The sequence below is a fragment of the Myxocyprinus asiaticus genome, chromosome 50 (assembly GCF_019703515.2).
Source record: "Myxocyprinus asiaticus isolate MX2 ecotype Aquarium Trade chromosome 50, UBuf_Myxa_2, whole genome shotgun sequence".
In the NCBI taxonomy this organism is placed as follows: Eukaryota; Metazoa; Chordata; class Actinopteri; order Cypriniformes; family Catostomidae; genus Myxocyprinus; species Myxocyprinus asiaticus.
The window spans coordinates 21,162,975-21,179,904 of NC_059393.1; the positions used below are offsets into that span (position 1 = coordinate 21,162,975).

Sequence of the window (16,930 nt, forward strand, 5' to 3'; positions counted from 1 at the left end):
GGTCATTGTGCTATTTTTAAAGACAAGCTTTACACTTATCAGGATGGCTGGGAACATTATCAAATACAATGACAGTAACTGGTCCATAAAGTATCAACAATGGAGTAGATTGTTTGAGGTGTTTTCAAATTGTAGCACTCATTATATTCACCTTAAGGTGCCTGAATGATTCTCAGACATGACTGTGTGAATTAAAATGAGTTACATAACTGTAAAACCATTCCAATCAATCCTATCCAACATACAAGTCTGCAACTCACCAGTAGGGCTCGCTGTTCCCGGCTCAACTTGCTGGAGTCCGCATACAGCTCAGTGGTGACGCACTTGAAGCGGTCACCAACATAACCTGACGAGTTTGCTATTCTCTTGGCTAGGCTGGATCTTTTATTTTTAGATAATCCATGTCCTTCTTCCTCATCCTCATGGGACTCTGTGTCTTCTGGTTTATCCTTGCTTAAATCCACATATTGTTGATTAGCATGGCGCCGATCAACCTTGAATTCTGCAACATCAGTCCGAGCCCTTTCGCCAGAAGTTCTAGCACACCGTTGTGTCTGCTCCTCCAACATGTCAGGTAGTGGGCTATGCTCAGAGGAGTTCTCTTCACCCGGGCTGTGCACAGGTGAGTCAGGCTGCTTTTGCGGACGAAGTGGACTGCATACTTCTGGCCGCTGCTCTGATTCAGCTGGCCTGAATACAGAAGGCAGGCCGGAGCGCAATATCTGCATGAGTTCTGGCTCTTTTGCCTCAGAATTACTGCCACTTTCATTCCCCATCCCTGTCCCACTGCCGACAGGCTTAGCTGGCTCTTTGCTTTTGGCATCAATGACACTGTGTTTGTCTGGCTCTGGGCTGCCATCTGTATCATCTTGGACCAGGTCTATACAGACAATCTCCTCTTGAGACTTGTTCTGAGACTTGAAGCCCAGAAATTCTTGCCTCTCTGACTCTCTCTCAGAATTGTAGCTTGGGTCTGTGGTGGTGCTCTGGCACTTGTATGAAGCCTCCTCGTGGTGCCAAGGCTTTTCCAGGGGTCTGGACCTCAGCTCAAGACGCTCTGGGACTTTGTGATCCAGAGGCAGGTGGGGAGACATTAGTGGATGGACCATCTCCTGTGAGTCATGGTAGGTCAGATACTCTCCATGACTGGGCGGGATTCCATATGGGAGGCCAGGCTTTGGCGGCAAACGTGCTGAATACAAGCTGTTAGTGCCCAGTAGAACTGGATGAGGGTACACTGGCCCTTTTCCAGGCATCTGCAAGTGGGAGAGGGACAGACTCTCAGGTACTGGGTATGAGAGATATCTGCTAGGATATGCTAAGCGGGGAGGAAGATAAGCATCACCCTGGGGCATGTAGAGGTGGCTTGGAGTATGTCCATTCTCTAAATGTGATGACTGGGGCTTGAAGCCAATTTCAGGGGTTTCAGTTTTTTTGAGTGTCTTTGAGGGCTTTGTAGTGGAGGGATGACTGCCACAATGGTTATTAGTTGGGTTCTTTTCTGGTGGGGTGGGGACTGATTTTGGCCATTCACCATTGATCTTGGGGGAAGGCGAGACAGATGATGGCCGAGATGCAGTAGGCATGACAGAAGGGGCAGAATTTGGGATTGAGCCATTTTGGTCATCTATCCTTGGGCATGAGGAACTTCTTGACTGTGGTACTGCATGCTCAAAATTCTTGTTCTTGATTATGCTGGAGCCTTTGTTTTGACTAGCCTCTGAGCTGATTGTACGAGTAGGACTTGGCACCACCCAGGAAGTGGGTAAAGTGCTAATTATCTCCGGCCTTTCTGGAGTTTTAGAAGAAGTGCTAACAGCAGAGGATGAAGGAGACAGAGCTTCTTTCAAAAGCTCCCTGTTTGGGGGAAGTCCATAACGATTGGTGGGGGAATAGCCAAGTTTGGCTAAGGCCTCTAATTTTGGGGGGTATCCATTGGGAGGTCCTTTAAAGTCCATGATTTTTGCAGACAGGTCTAAAGGTTTGTCTGCTGGGTCTTTGGTAACAGGCCCCTGTTGAGGTTGTTTCTCAGAAGAGGTCTTAACAGGTGAGCTGCTGCCTTTTCGTTCATTTACCAAACCTTTGTTTGACTCCAAGGTTGCCTCTTTGACCTTAGGCTTCTGGCTAGCAGGCCGAAGTGGGGGCCGAAGCTCTTGGGAAACGCTGCTAATATAGACAGGGTGAGCAACCAATGGTGAGGATGAGGAGGAGGAGGAAGGACTTCTGTACAGAGGCTTCTGGAAATCCATTGTGTTGTCCACAAGATGTGGAGGAGGGGGTGGGGCAGCTGCAGATGGTTGAGGGGGGCGTGGTGTAGGACGGGATGGCTGCATTACCAGGGAAGAACATGAGTCTACTGAGACAATGGAACTGGGGCTGCTGCAAACACCAGCGCTACAACTACTGCTCACACTGCTGCTGGTACTGCTTGTGTTTTTGCTGGATAAGGCCCGAATAGACTTGCTGTTGTTGGCACCATTTCCGCTGCTGCTGTGTTGCCTGTCAGTGGAAGACTGGTGGTGAAGTTGTGTCTGCTGATGTATGGTCTGCTGCCCAAATGCAGAGGGCTCATGATGAATCCTTGGGCCTATACTCTGTATAGTTTTGTCCTGGTGGTGCATCATTGGTGACAGTGCAGTAGGGGCAACAGTGGCAGTGGGTATCCTGAGGGGAGGAGCAAGAGGTGAAGATATAGGTGCAGGGGGATAGGGGGGCATGTAAAACAAGCGCTCTGCACCAGCTGCACTGCCTCCTGCTCCTGCACATAGAGACTGGTAGGCCAGATGCTGGGGAAGGTAAGGTGGTGGTTGTGACAGGATTGATGCTTTATACATGTTCAAAGCAGCATATTTACTGGAATCTAAAAAAGGGTACATTCCAGCTTCATGGTAGGGACTCATCCAGGGAACCCTCAGATAGCTGCTACCCCCATTCAGACTCAATTCTGGGGGCTTGTCTGCTGGTAAAACCCTTCTGTCCAACCCTAAAGCATCTGCACCAGTCCCAGGCACAACCAGTGGCTTCTGAATCCCTGGTGGGGAACTCTTATAAAGTCCAACGTAACTGCTTGTGGTCTTTCTACCATCGAGAGACACATCTGGTTTGTAGAGCAGGTCTGGGATCCTATCACCAACATAGCTCTTTTCTGTTGGCAGGGTCCGGATTCCTGGTGGATAAACCATTCCTCCGTGTACACGGAGACTCTCCCGCATCAGGCTGGTCCGATCGATGCCGAGCGCACTGAGAGGGTTCATTCTGCAGGTTGTACTCGTATCCACCTAGGATAAAAGAGCAGAAAATGGTCAGAGTGAGGGGGGTGAGAGGGTGTATGAGAAGACAACAAACAAAGAGCATTAAGACCCAGACAACAGGTAGACAAGGGAACAAAAGGCCAATCCAGATTAACAACAGGTAAGATCCATCCAATCTTTATCTAGAGATAAGATTCACCTTTTACTTAATGGGAGGCCAGAATTATCACTGAAAAAAGAGACTTCATGACATATGAGCCACAAAAATGTAAGAATTTAACAGCAAATAACTGCCATGGTCATGTTACAGAAACATCAGACTTTCCTATTAAAAGGTCACATGAAAACCTCTCACTGTCTATTCTCCAACTGATTCACACACATTAATCTCTGGTGATTTCCCACGATATAAAAAAGCTAATAGGAAATTACAAGGATTTCATAACAAATTGCACTAGTCAAGGTCAAAATCTGGGTATGCAGAGATTGTTCTTAAATGCCAGCTGCAGTGAGGTTTATGTGGGTAAAGCAGCAGCTTTGATGTATGCTTTCGGGGCAGTCTCACAGACATCACAAATCGGTCTTCCCATTATACCTGGGAGAGACTTGGGAGTTCAGTTATGCCAGTTCTGGCTTGCGCATTCCACGAGACTGCAACTGTCAACAATGGAGAATTCTAATACAAGAAAACAGGTGAATATGGTCTCTGCTACATGACGAGTTGATGCATTTAACTTGGAGAGGGGACAGTCTAACTATAAAAAAAGTAAATGACATGTAAAGCTGCTCTCCTAGATGACCAGTTACAAGAGAATATGTTGTTTCCATATATACATATGTAAGCCTACAAAAAATAGAATCAGAATTAGCTTAATTGCCAAGTATGCTTACACATACAAGGAATTTTCTTGGTGACAGAAGCTTCCCATGCACAAACAATACAACACACAGACAGAGATAATAAAAAAATAGAATAAAAATAAAAAGCAAATAGAAAATATAGAAATACACAATAAGACTAATATATATATATATATATATATATATATATATATATATATATATATACACACACACACACACACACACACACACACACACACACACACACACACAGGCGGCCAAAAATTTGGAATAATGTACAGATTTTGCTGTTTCGGAAGGAAATTAGTACTTTAATTCACCAAAGTGGCATTCAACTGATCACAAAGTATAGTCAGGACATTACTGATGTAAAAAACAGCACTATCACTATTTGAAAAAAGTCATTTTTGATCAAATCTAGACAGGCCCCATTTCCAGCAGCTATCACTCCAACACCTTATCCTTGAGTAATCATGCTACATTGCTAATTTTGTACTAGAAAATCACTTGCTATTATATCAGACACAGCTGAAAGCTATTTGGTTTGTTAAATGAAGCTTAACATTGTCTTTGTGTTTATTTTTGAGTTGCCACAGTATGCAATAGACTGGCATGTCTTAAGGTCAATATTAGGTCAAAAATGGCAAAAAAGAAACAGCTTTCTCTAGAAACTCGTCAGTCAATCATTGTTTTGAGGAATGAAGGCTATACAATGTTTGAAATTGCCAAAAAACTGAAGATTTCATACAAAGGTGTACACTACAGTCTTCAAAGACAAAGGACAACTGGCTCTAACAAGGACAGAAAGAGATGCGGAAGGCCAGATGTACAACTAAACAAGAGGATAAGTACATCAGAGTCTCTAGTTTGAGAAATAGACGCCTCACATGTCCTCAGCTGACAGCTTCATTGAATTCTACCCGCTAAACACCAGTTTCATGTACAACAGTAAAGAGAAGACTCAGGGGTGCAGGCCTTATGGGAAGAATTACAAAGAAAAAGCCACTTTTGAAACAGAAAAACAAAAAGAAAAGGTTAGAGTGGGCAAAGAAACACAGACATTGGACAACAGATAATTGGAAAAGAGTGTTCTGGATCTTAACCCCATTGAGCTTTTGTGGGATCAGCTAGACTGTAAGGTGCGTGAGAAGTGCCCGACAAGACAGTCACATCTATGGCAAGTGCTACAGGAAGTGTGGGGTGAAATGTCACCTGAGTATCTGGACAAACTGACAGCTAGAATGCCAAGGATCTGCAAAGCTGTCATAGCAGCACGTGGAGGATTTTCTGATGAGAAATCTTTGAAGTAGTTTAAGAAGTTCTGAATGTTTTTTTCAAGTTGTAATAGTAATTTTTCGTGTTATTAATGTCCTGACTATACATTGTGATCAGTTGAATGCCACTTTGTTGAAAAAAGTACCAATTTCTTTCTATAAGTGCAAAATCTGTACATTATTCCAAACTTTTGGTTCCAGTGTATACACACACACACATATACTGTATGTGTGTGTGTGTGTGTGTGTGTGCATGTATATATATATATATTACACACATATGTGTAAGTACAAATACAAATCTGTTATATACACATCAAAGGGAATGTTATGGCAGAAGAGGTAGGATATGTTGGATAAATATATATAGCCTAAGCTGTGTATTGTACATAATTATTGCTCAATGGGGCAGTTTTAACTGTTCATGAGATGGATAGCCTGAGGGAAAAAACTGTTCTTGTGCCTGACGGTTCTGAACATGCATGTCTTAATTTTGAATTAAACATTTTATTTCTAAATATAAAATGCAATGCTTACCATGCTTTGAATGGGGACACTATTTCTCTGTTAGTTCTCAACAGATTCTCTGGTCTTCACCATAAGGAAAATTTTCTGTGTGGGTGAAAAAATAAAATTGATATAGCAGTTCTTAAGACTGAAAATGTATATATCATATATTATTTATTTACACGACAGTGTTGTTTTCCGTTCAGGGTAAATACAATGAGCTACAAGGGGAAATGAGAAGCGACCTGGCTCTCGATGGTGAGGCCTTGGCCTGGTTCTCCACCTTAACGTGCCTTTGTCTCGATGAACAGTCACCGAGCCATGTGCCTTGTTATCACAGAGCAAGTGCTCTGATAAGGAATCCCTCTGCTTTCTGAGCTTGTACAGAGTAATGCAAAGGCAGGGAGGGGGTTTCATCATTACAGCGGAGAAAGCAGCAATCAAACCCGCCGCCCTCCCCCTCCAAATACTGCCATCCAGTACCACTGCTTGGCAAGACAACAGCGAAACTATGTTGGGTAGGCGAGCCGCGTCTCTGTTATTGATGGCTCTACAGACCCCAGATTTCAATAACGCAGGCCCAGAGCTTATCTAGAGACATGGTCACAGCCGCTGCCATTGAAGGAGTGAGGCAGTTTGCCCTCTGTCATCAATCAAACCAGCCTAGACACACACACGGATGTGCATGTGTATGCGTCACTTTCATAGCAACCTGTGTAGCAACACACAGCTTCAACGCATATACAAAAGGGATTAATGCAATTACCATCCATCACTAAAAACCACTTGCATTTATGCAAAACAGTAGAGGATGTTTTACAAAAGCAATGCAACATATTATGCATGGTAAGCACATGCACATAAAATAAACAGAATAACCCTCTTGTATATAAACAGAGTGGCAATCAATATTGAATTATTGTTCCATAACTACACCAACATTAAGCCGCATTAAACTTCGTACATTCTGCCCCTGTTCCTGGAGCGTGTGCCTCCCTTCCCCCAGTCTTCCCTGCTCTCAAAGCCTAATCCGACCCTGCGTGGGGAGCACAGCAGAAACCCACCCAGCTTTTGCCATTCTGTCCCATTCTCTGCGCTCTCATTTTCCGTCCCCTCTGTGACCCGCTCTTTCATTGCACCAGCGGGGGTGCGGACATTATGCATGTGAGGGGCGCTGTGGTAAGAGGGGTACTCGCCCCCCATGGAGGAAAGAAACCTCCTCTCTCTAAAACATCAATCAAAAACGAAGTGAGCGGTGTGCTTTGTCTGCTTTTTAATGCAGGTGAGCCAACACTGAATTGGGTTATATGCGCTGTTTTAACTTTCAGTTAACTACTTCTAATCACCATGGCTTTCCAACTACACTGAACGACATGTTTCGCTCAGGGGGCATTAACACGTGACGCGTTCTTCCCCAAAACAGACAAATGGAGCGCAACGGAACGCAGACGCTTTTTTAAAACTAGAATTGTCTCTTTCTAAAAGGCACGATTCGCTGACACGTCTGACACACGTGTAGGCTACATAAACAACTATTTAAAAATAGCTTGGACAAAGCACAAGAACGTTTACTTTTTCCCGGGTTTTTTTCCCTTTCTTTTTTTTTTTTTTTTTTTTTTACGGCAGAACAACTATACATAGGTTAAATTTGCAACACGTGTTATGGGCTTTTTCCCCTGCAGTCATTAAATGGCGCTTAGAGCAAGAAAGAAATTAGTTTCCACTGCGATGCTTACGGAAATATTTCCCTAATTTTGCAGCGCGTAGTGTTCAATGCAATTCAAATCTAACAGACCGTGCAACTAATGCATAAAGTTATAAGCAAATAAATAGAAATTACAACAGCTGTACAAAGAAAAAAATAAAAAGTATTTTGCATACATTAGTGAAAACGACAAAAAATCTAAATGTTTAGGCCTTTGTTGAAAGAATGAAAGAAAAAGAAAGAGCTCTCTTAATTGTCACTTGATACATGAGTATGGCAACTGTACACAGCTGAGAGCAAGAGAGAGGAGAAAAAACAGAGCTTAGTATATTTATAATTTTGCATGTGAATTGGATTGTTTTGAACGCCTAAGTGAAGAAGTTTGCATGACAATGTGACATGGAGATGCCAAAGGCATGACCGGGTGTGAAAGCCGTTGCGTCAAGTCGGTGTTGACAGAAGAACATGAGATGATGTTATAAAGTGTGCGGAGCATGAAAGCGAGTGTTAAATGTTTAACTCCTGAGGTGTGAGTTTTTACAGTAAGGGCTGAAGAGTAGAGAAAGAAAGGCTGCTGAGATCTCCACCTTTAAGCTCCAGGGGCCCCAGCGGCAGCTCTCCAATGTGGCAGATCGCCAGTTACCATCCGCCGCACCGAGACTCTCTACGGCTCTTAAAGGTGCAGTAAAATGTTTTATAATATCCATAAGCAGGAGATAAAAATGAAGCCAAATTAAGGAGAAGATATCATTTTGGGACTAGGGTCAAATATTATTCAGGACAAACATTCGTGCACAAATGGAGTCCATGCAGTCCATATAGACCATGATTTAGAAAAGGAAAGTTGGCCTATAATACAGCCTTTCCATTAAAGAAACAAGACACCGCACCATTTCAAAAGAAAACGTGCCCTGCTGTGAAAGGTATGGCTTATCTTTATTACCTTCAGCATAAAACGTCCAATGTCTAACTTGAAATTAACGCGTTTCATACTCCAAATCACTCCAGGTGGAATATCCGTCCACATTACTGACACTTGCACATAAATGATCAGAGATATAAATCACATATTAATGGACAGGTCCAGATGAAATTCGCCCTGATAGCACACGTACTGACGTCTATTTGATGTGTGTGTGTTTACATCTAGAAGACGTTTTTTTTTTTTTTAAGTTGTTTGCTCATCTGCAATACATCTATAAGACGTTTCCTCTCGGATGTCAATAAGACATTCATGAGATGTCTTTGAGATGTTTGTGACTTAGATTGTTTGTAAATCTGATCTTTTTAAGATGTTTAGCAGATGTTAATTAGATGTCAATAAGACGGTGTGCGCTATCTGTGTGCAGAGGTTTTTCTGCACTGATTTTGGGTGAAATAGCGGCATGGATTAAAACATTGTAAAAGGTGATTAATGGAGCTGAGAATTTCACACTTTTTAATAAATAAGGCAAATTCAAAATCACCAAAATATTTAGTAAAGTATTTACTATTAAAAAAATTTTTTTAAATAGTACGTAAAATATGATTGCAGATTGCGCATGGGTCCAGCAATGGCCCCGAGATATTAAAAAAAAAAAAAGGTATTTGTGCTAATTGCTACAGCACGTTTAAATAACTATACGGAGACGAAACCTAAAGTGTACCATTTCAGTCAACCTTTAGAAAAAACTCAATTAGCTCTTTAGTCAACAAAAGGTTTAGCATGCAGAAAAATACACTTTTTGTTTGTCATATCTATACACGTGCACTGGCTGGCCTATTATGGAAAAAAATACAGAACAAAACATTCAGCTGTCAGAGCTCAGATATTTAAAACGCAAAAGTGCTCATTTGCCTGCAGACATTCAGCTGCGAGAAGCGATGCGAATTGCTGCGAGCGCCACGCGCTGACAGTGCACACATTCCGCTTGCATCCCCCGCAGCCATGCTCTCTCTCGCGCGCACCTCGCTGTCTGCCTCGTGCACTGCTGTGAAATGGTGGGTTGCGCGAGTGCACTCCAGAGACTAGAGCGCTGGGTCTCGCCAACCCTCTCTCCCTCTTTATGCTTGCTAGAACAAATCGATGCAAGCTGGGCCCTTTTTGAGACTTTCAACTCTAGACACCCAAACCAAGCTTGTCTTGTTTTCTTTTAGCTCGTACATGTATAAGGGGTAAAGAGTGTTTTTTACATTCACAATCTAGTACACATTTTATCTAATTAATTAATGCATTGGTATCAGAAGAGTTAATTGGCCTATTTGCAACACATTTTGTTCTGCTGTTATTAGTGCATGTTTAAAGTCACAAAACGATTTGTGACCGTGTGAAGGTCTTCTGCTTGAAGTACTGCTGATAGAATGTTTCAATATGAAAGGCTACATGTCTAGATGGAACCACAAAGGATTTAATGTCTTTCTTTTTATTTGAGAAGTATTACCACTGCAGGCGATGTGGTTTTATTTTAATTGAGAGCTGTTTTTAGCATGTCTCTTTCGTTAGGTTAACCTGCAAGCACGACACTTTGCAGAGCGTGCTGTTAGCCTAATTGTATACTACCATTATCCATTGCAATAAGGGCCAACACAGTATGTTGAGTAGCCTACCAGTAGGAGATGCTTTGCATTTAAGCTGTAAAACTTTATTTGGACACTAACTAGAGTGCAATCAATGTCTTGTGGCCTAACCCTAATTTGTAAGTTGAAGAATGCAATGGTTGAACATCCTGAAATGCAGAACATCTTGAATGCATTGTATCAAGGAATCCAAGATTCCGATATTCAGTGTGTGGGTAAAAAGAAACAGCGCAAAGAAAAGAAAACAATGTATCCATGGTTAGGCATCGCTCCGGGAGCATGCGGCGATCCATGCACGACGGGGCTCCTACTGTGGCATAAAAGCTCGGTGAGGCGAAGAGAAGGGCTCTCTTGTTTCAGCGCGCACCGTCCCGCGAGACCGCTCGGACCAAGAAGAAACTTCAATCAAACCGTGCTGTCTCCAGCGGGGGCCATACTCCGAAATCCGATCCGAGCGCATCTCTCCACCCTCACACTGGCGGATAAAACCAAACAGGCTGCCAAGACAATAGCAAACTTTGGCAATAAGATTTAGAGAAAACTCCATGAGGATTTCTGCCCAATGATACTCCAGTTTTAAACGAAAGACTTCGATGCAGATTTGGTGAACAATTGGTCCATCCAAATGTTAACTTAAGTGATTTAGTTGGGTAGTAAATTGGGCTAAAGTTACACATTTTTAAAAAGATTTCCCAAATAATGTTCACTTAAAGAAAAGGAAACATCAAGTACACACTGGATCCAGGTATTCTAAACCAAGAGACAATTATATACCCTTGTTTGAGTGTAAATAAAACAAAATGCACATTATTATTATTGTTAGAATGGTAAATGCAACTTTACGTGGTAAAAGGCCAATGGCGGTGCCGATTCGGCTTCTGTGAACAGATCGAAAGCCATTTAAAAATGCATATAAAACGGGAATAAAAACCGTAAGAGAATGCGTTGCCAGGAGCATTGTCCTTTAACTTGTCCTAACTACAACAATCATCGTTCATTTAGCGTTGTCTAACAGTTAATGCCCAACAAAACCATCAATGGCAGTCAAAATCTGACATGCAGTTCATTTTGGTGGACAAATTTCAGTTCCCATTAATGACCAACATCATTCACTCAAAATATTCTAACTGTGGCACCAGTTTAACTCAGGCCACGACTTGCTGATCTAAATTCCATCCCCGGGTATGTATAGTGCATTACAATACGGGCCAGACATGTCACACTTTCTCTCTTACAAATCTGACGCCGACATCGGAATATAGGCTGGTCTGTCTCCAGCAGACAGGCTCCGTGGGTGAGGAGACCGTGCAGGCGTGAGCTCACACTGAGCTGACGGGCTATAAATAAACAAATCCGGAGAGCTGGGGTCTCAGCAGGGCGAGCCGGAGGCGTGGCTGAAATAAACGGTAGAAAACAACAGAAATACGTGCCAGTGTGTATACCAAAGTACTTTATTGTCTTATGTACAAAAAAACTCTACAATGGAATTCAAATATGCTAAAGTTACGTTAATCTTCTAATGCATATACAAAAACAGCACACCACAATAAAAACCAAACAGGCAAATGTTAAGAGAAATATAACATGTGAATGCAAAGTGGGAGTTAATCGAGAGAAAAATAACTGGAGCACATAATATACTTTGATTAGACTATTGAACAGATTAGGACAAATTCTGAGCAGGTTGATGGGGCTTTTATATATAACACGAAATGTCTTAAGTTATATACTCTCATACTCTAAGTTTGCAATGTGTAAATTGGGACTTAAGTGAAAGGTGTCAATTCGTGTCACATTTAAATGCACTGCGTTATTGAGTCAGGCTAGAATTCTGGATGCCAAAAATCTGAGGTTGCCGTTTAGGCAAGCCTGTAAAAATATGGATGGATTGAGGGCTTTCTTTCCAGCAGGATTCATTCGGATGCGCTCTGACATGTTTGATTAATAGCGTCCACAGTGCTTTAATTATGCGGAATAGCATGTCGCAACCATTTGAGACTCTTGTGTAAAATTAACCCAAGGGTTTCACTCAGCACACGTGCGTCTCCAAGATGTCTGCTCAAGAGCGTTTCATCTAGAAAGCATCGCATTCTAATTAACATCTGAAAAACATCTGTAAATATGATCAGATTTACAACAGACCAACAACACAGACCCAGATAGCACAGGTACATCTCCGAGATGTCCGTTTTGGATCTTTTCTGCTGGAAAGCATCACAGTCTAATTAACATCTTCTAAACATCTTAAAAAGATCAGATTTACAAACTTTTTACTCATAAACGTCTCAAAGACATAGAATGAATGTTGTATTGTATTCCGAGAGGAAACGCCTTAGACACATTGTAGATGAGCAAACAACCTAAAAAATACATCTTCCAGATGTAAACACACATCAAATAGACGTCTGGGTGATGTACACGTGCTATGAGCGTATATTAAAGATTCTTCCCCAGATAGCACATGTGAGTTACTGTACATCTCCGAGATGTCTGTTATTGATCTTTTCATCTGGAAAGCATCATAGTCTAATTAACATCTGCTAAACGTCTTAAATAGAGCAGATTTATACCAGTACAAATATTCTTAATCATAAACGTCTCAAAGACATCTGCTGAATGTCTTATTGACATTTGATAAATACTTATTGACAAATGTCTTATAGATGTATTTCTGATGAGCAACATAAAACAATACGTCTTCCAGATGTAAACACACCATCAAACAGACGTCTGGGTGATGTATGTGCTATCAGGGTCACTAAGCTAAATCTTGCCTGTAGAGAAGAACTTTATACCAATACCAGTTTACATTTAACTGTATTCATTTGGCAGATGCTTTTATCCAAAGCTACTTACAAAAGAGGAATAATACATCATAAGCGATTCATCTCAAGTAGACTGAGGTATGAAAAGTGCTGCATTACAAAGTTTCACTAGCATCAGAATAGTAGTATCCAAGACAGATTAGAGTGCAACAAGAATATATATAAATATTTTTTTTTATTTTTTATTATGAGTTAACGGCTAACTGCTCATGGAAAAGATGTGTCTGTAGCCGTTTTTTGAAGACAGAGAGTGAGTCAGCTTCACGGATGGAGGTGGGAACGTCATTCCACCAAGGAGATACAGTGAAACCGAAAGTCCGGGAAAGTGTTTTGGCGCCTCTTTGTGTTGGTACAAGGCGCCGCTCATTAGCCGACCGCAGGCTTCTTGTGGGAACATAGCTCTGCAGAAATGCTTTTAGGTATGCTGGAGCAGACCCAGTGACTGTTCTGCATGCCAGCATCAGAGCCTTGAATTTGATACGTGCATCAACCGGCAGCCAGTGGAGAGAGTGGCGTAACATGCGCTCTCTTTGGTTAATTAAAGACCAGACGTGCTGCTGCATTCTGGATCATTTGCAGGGGTCTAACTGTGCTTGCAAGTTGGCCTGCAATGACAGCATTACAGTAGTCCAGTCTTGTTATGACAAGTGACTGAACAAGAAGTTGGGTGGAATGTTCAGAGAGGAAGGGTCTTATTTTCTTGATATTGTAGAGTGTAAATCTACATGATCGGGCTGTCTTTGAGATGTGGTCTGAGTTGGTTATCGATGGTTACCCTTAGATTTCTGACCGTTTTGGATGGCGTTACTGTAGTTGAACCCAGGTGAACGGTGATGTTGTGTTCAACAGCAGGGTTGGCCGGAAAGACGAGGAGCTCAGTCTTCGCTGGGTTAAACGTGTTAAAGGGTTAAGTGTAATTTAATTAGGTGTTTAAATGTTTTATCCAGAGTGACTGCACTTATTACTGGAACCTGGACCAACCTGGGGTTAGGTGTCTTGCGCAAGACACAATATGGTCAGACTTTGTATATGAACCTAAACAAACTTTTTCAGTCACCAGCCCGGATTTTCAATCGCCAACCCCGAGTTTTTCCAACACAGACTGCCTCAGGGTGAGACAACACACCACTGTCTGTTATTAGAGGATGACACCACATTTCTGCCTGACATGGTGGATGAAAAATTCGAAGTGGGGAAAAAACAGTGACTATGGCACAATATGGAACTTAAAATGTCCAAAAGGCAGCGCCTGTCGTGGACAAAGGGATCAGCACTGTCCTCAAACTGGCTCCATGACAGATTATACACCTAACTGGCAATGTTTTAAACTTGGAAAGAGCTGGCCAATTCATTTTCCTCCTGCCCCGAACACAACCAGACAGTGAAACTCTTTTAGGGCAAGGAGGTCTCGTCCAACAAACTAAAGACACGCACTGTCTCCACAAAGCAACTTACTAGATTTCTCCTCTAGTGACAGAAACCTTTAGGCTATTTAATATCATTTCATAAGTCTTCTTCAGTTCTTCTGCCCATGTTTCACTTCAGTCCTTTACGAAGCTCACGGAAGTGACCTCCAAACACGTAACCTTCATGTTTTCCATGAGCTTTGCAAGTGAGAGATTATAATCGTTTATTTAAAATGTTAATAACTCAGGTGTCCGACTTATAAAAGGGCGAGGCTCGCGAAATCAATAGCGCTTTCTCTTTCTCGCTCAAGTCGTATTAATCAATACGATAAATTAACACACGTGAATCTCACAGAAACTAATAAATCTACGAGTTGTTTTCGCTCTAAATAGGCAGCGCGATGTAGCGTGTCAAGCGGGGGGAAAAAAGGTCAGCTACTAAAAAAGGAAAGTCCCGTAATGTGGGAAACGGTTTGTTACTGAAAACAGTCCGTGCACCGATGGAAACGTTCAATAGTCAATCGTCGCGCTCGCAAAAACACATGACAGACATCCAAACAACGCTGTTGAAAACTTGTCCATAAACACAACTTTCAATGCAAAAAAATTATTAAAGTCACACCCAAAGTACCCCTAGAGAATAAACCGATTTGATGGTCTGAGAACCCTTTTCCACCCTTTTCTGAAGCTCCGCGCGATCACACGCATTTGCCGACAGCGGACAATGTAACGGAGCAAACATACACAGATATAGTGTGGCAAACATCCAAAATGTAGGTTCAAATGGTCTTACCTGAATGTATTGACTCCTATTGCCCAGAAGGTCGCATACAATGTTTAGGATGTCCTTTTATTAAAGCACCTTTTTAACTCTCCAGATAAATGCACGGTGAGTGTTTATGATATGCAAAGTTTCCCGTTAAAACAAAGAGGATCAGCTGCTCCTGTTGAAAGCTGCATTGCTATATTACTGTAGGCTATATATATATATATCATTAAAATCAATCTTTGTTTCAATGGAAGTCCTTCAGAAGTTCAGTGTATCTCCGGACTTGCCGAATATGAATATCCACTCTTGGAAAAACTAAGGGATCCATAGGCTATACATCCATTAAAACGTAGTTTTGCTTGAATTAGGACAGGAGGGTTGAATTCAAAACAAGCAACAATCCCCGGTGCTCTGGTCGAACTGAACTCAGTCTGCTATATGACGCCTCGTTGCGCCATGTTGGGCTCGGGCGAGACAACGAGCGATCGAGAGCCACGCCGCGAGAACGGTATGTGCGTATGTGTGCACGGACCGGTCCTTACACGCACATAGACGGACCATTGGCCAAAATAAGCAACGCACGGATTCCCGTCTTGCTAATCTAACGATCCGAGTCCTTGAAGATTTCCCGGAAAATCGCCCGTTTCTTTGTCCCGGTTCCGATACGCGATATCCCGCGATCTCTGCTCGTTGCTGCTGCTGTGTGTGACTCTTCGTAAGCGCGTGCGGCGGGGAATGAAAGTCTCTCTCTCTCTCTCTCTCTCTCTCTCTCTCTCTCTCTCTCTCTCTCTCTCTCTCTCTCTCTCTCTCTCTCTCTCTCTCTCTCTCTCTTTTTCGGGGAATGAACGGCTCTCTCTCTCTTTCTCGGGGAATGAACGGCTCTCTCGCTCTGGGAATGAAAGTCTCTCTCTCTCTCTTTCTCTGGGAATGAAAGTGTCTCTCTCTCTCTCTTACCCAGAAGGCCAGTCGGGGAACAACCGCAATTACCATAAACCCAATGGCTGCACTGCGCTCCCTCCGCACGACTCGACGCGTCCGTGTAAAATACAGCGAGGAGGAGCGCACGGGATCCGTAAACAAAATTAATTGGTATTGCCACTGAGGCTTCTGTATTTTTGGCCTACATCTTAAACAGGGAAGATGGTGGGTGGGCTTATGAGATCTTTTAGACATTATAGTTATAGAAAATAAACCATTTAAGAAATGTATATTGTGTAGGCTGTACGTAAAATAAATTAAAATAAATTTCACACAACAGGGGACGTTCCTACACTTGGATAATGTTGGGTAAATTTAAAGTAAGATGTCAATGTTATGTGTATTTATTTACTTATTTAAAAAAAAAGTGATGTCAAGTTTGGCAACTCAATAGACAATCATAAATGCAAAATAAATAAATCATAAACAAATAAGCATATCAAGTACAGTAATATGTGTAGGTTCTTTATGATATACATATTTAAACAATTATTAACACAGAGCTCCCAGATCTCTTAAATAAATATTTAAATAAACAATCCATTCGGCCTAAATCACTGGGGGCATATACTTAAAATATACAGTATATGTAGCATTTTTGTGGTCATTTTTTGTCAGCATAACTAACAAACCATTGTTAGATATACACAAATGTGTATATATATATATATATATATATATATATATATATATATATATATATATATATATATATATATATATATATACACACTTAAAGAAGGTATGTCACATGAATAAGATTTAACAACTGATAGCACATTTATATTTTTGTTT

General features: G+C 41.8%; 1 protein-coding gene across 3 annotated transcripts in view; it reads right to left on the reverse strand.

Annotated features, from left to right (window-relative positions):
• The window catches only part of bcor (BCL6 corepressor), a 56,311-nt gene extending 40,418 nt beyond the window's left edge, over positions 1-15,893 (reverse strand). For 2 of the 3 annotated variants that reach the window (XM_051694588.1, XM_051694586.1), the window contains exons 1-3: positions 15,182-15,893; positions 5,927-6,001; positions 261-3,278 (exon numbers count right to left, since the gene is read on the reverse strand). In XM_051694588.1, coding sequence (XP_051550548.1) covers positions 261-3,278; positions 5,927-5,929 — 3,021 coding nt within the window. In that variant the 5' untranslated portion in view covers positions 5,930-6,001; positions 15,182-15,893. The remainder of the gene's footprint in view (positions 1-260; positions 3,279-5,926; positions 6,002-15,181) is intronic. The other variant, XM_051694587.1, reaches the window with a different exon arrangement.
• Positions 15,894-16,930: the final 1,037 nt, after the last annotated feature.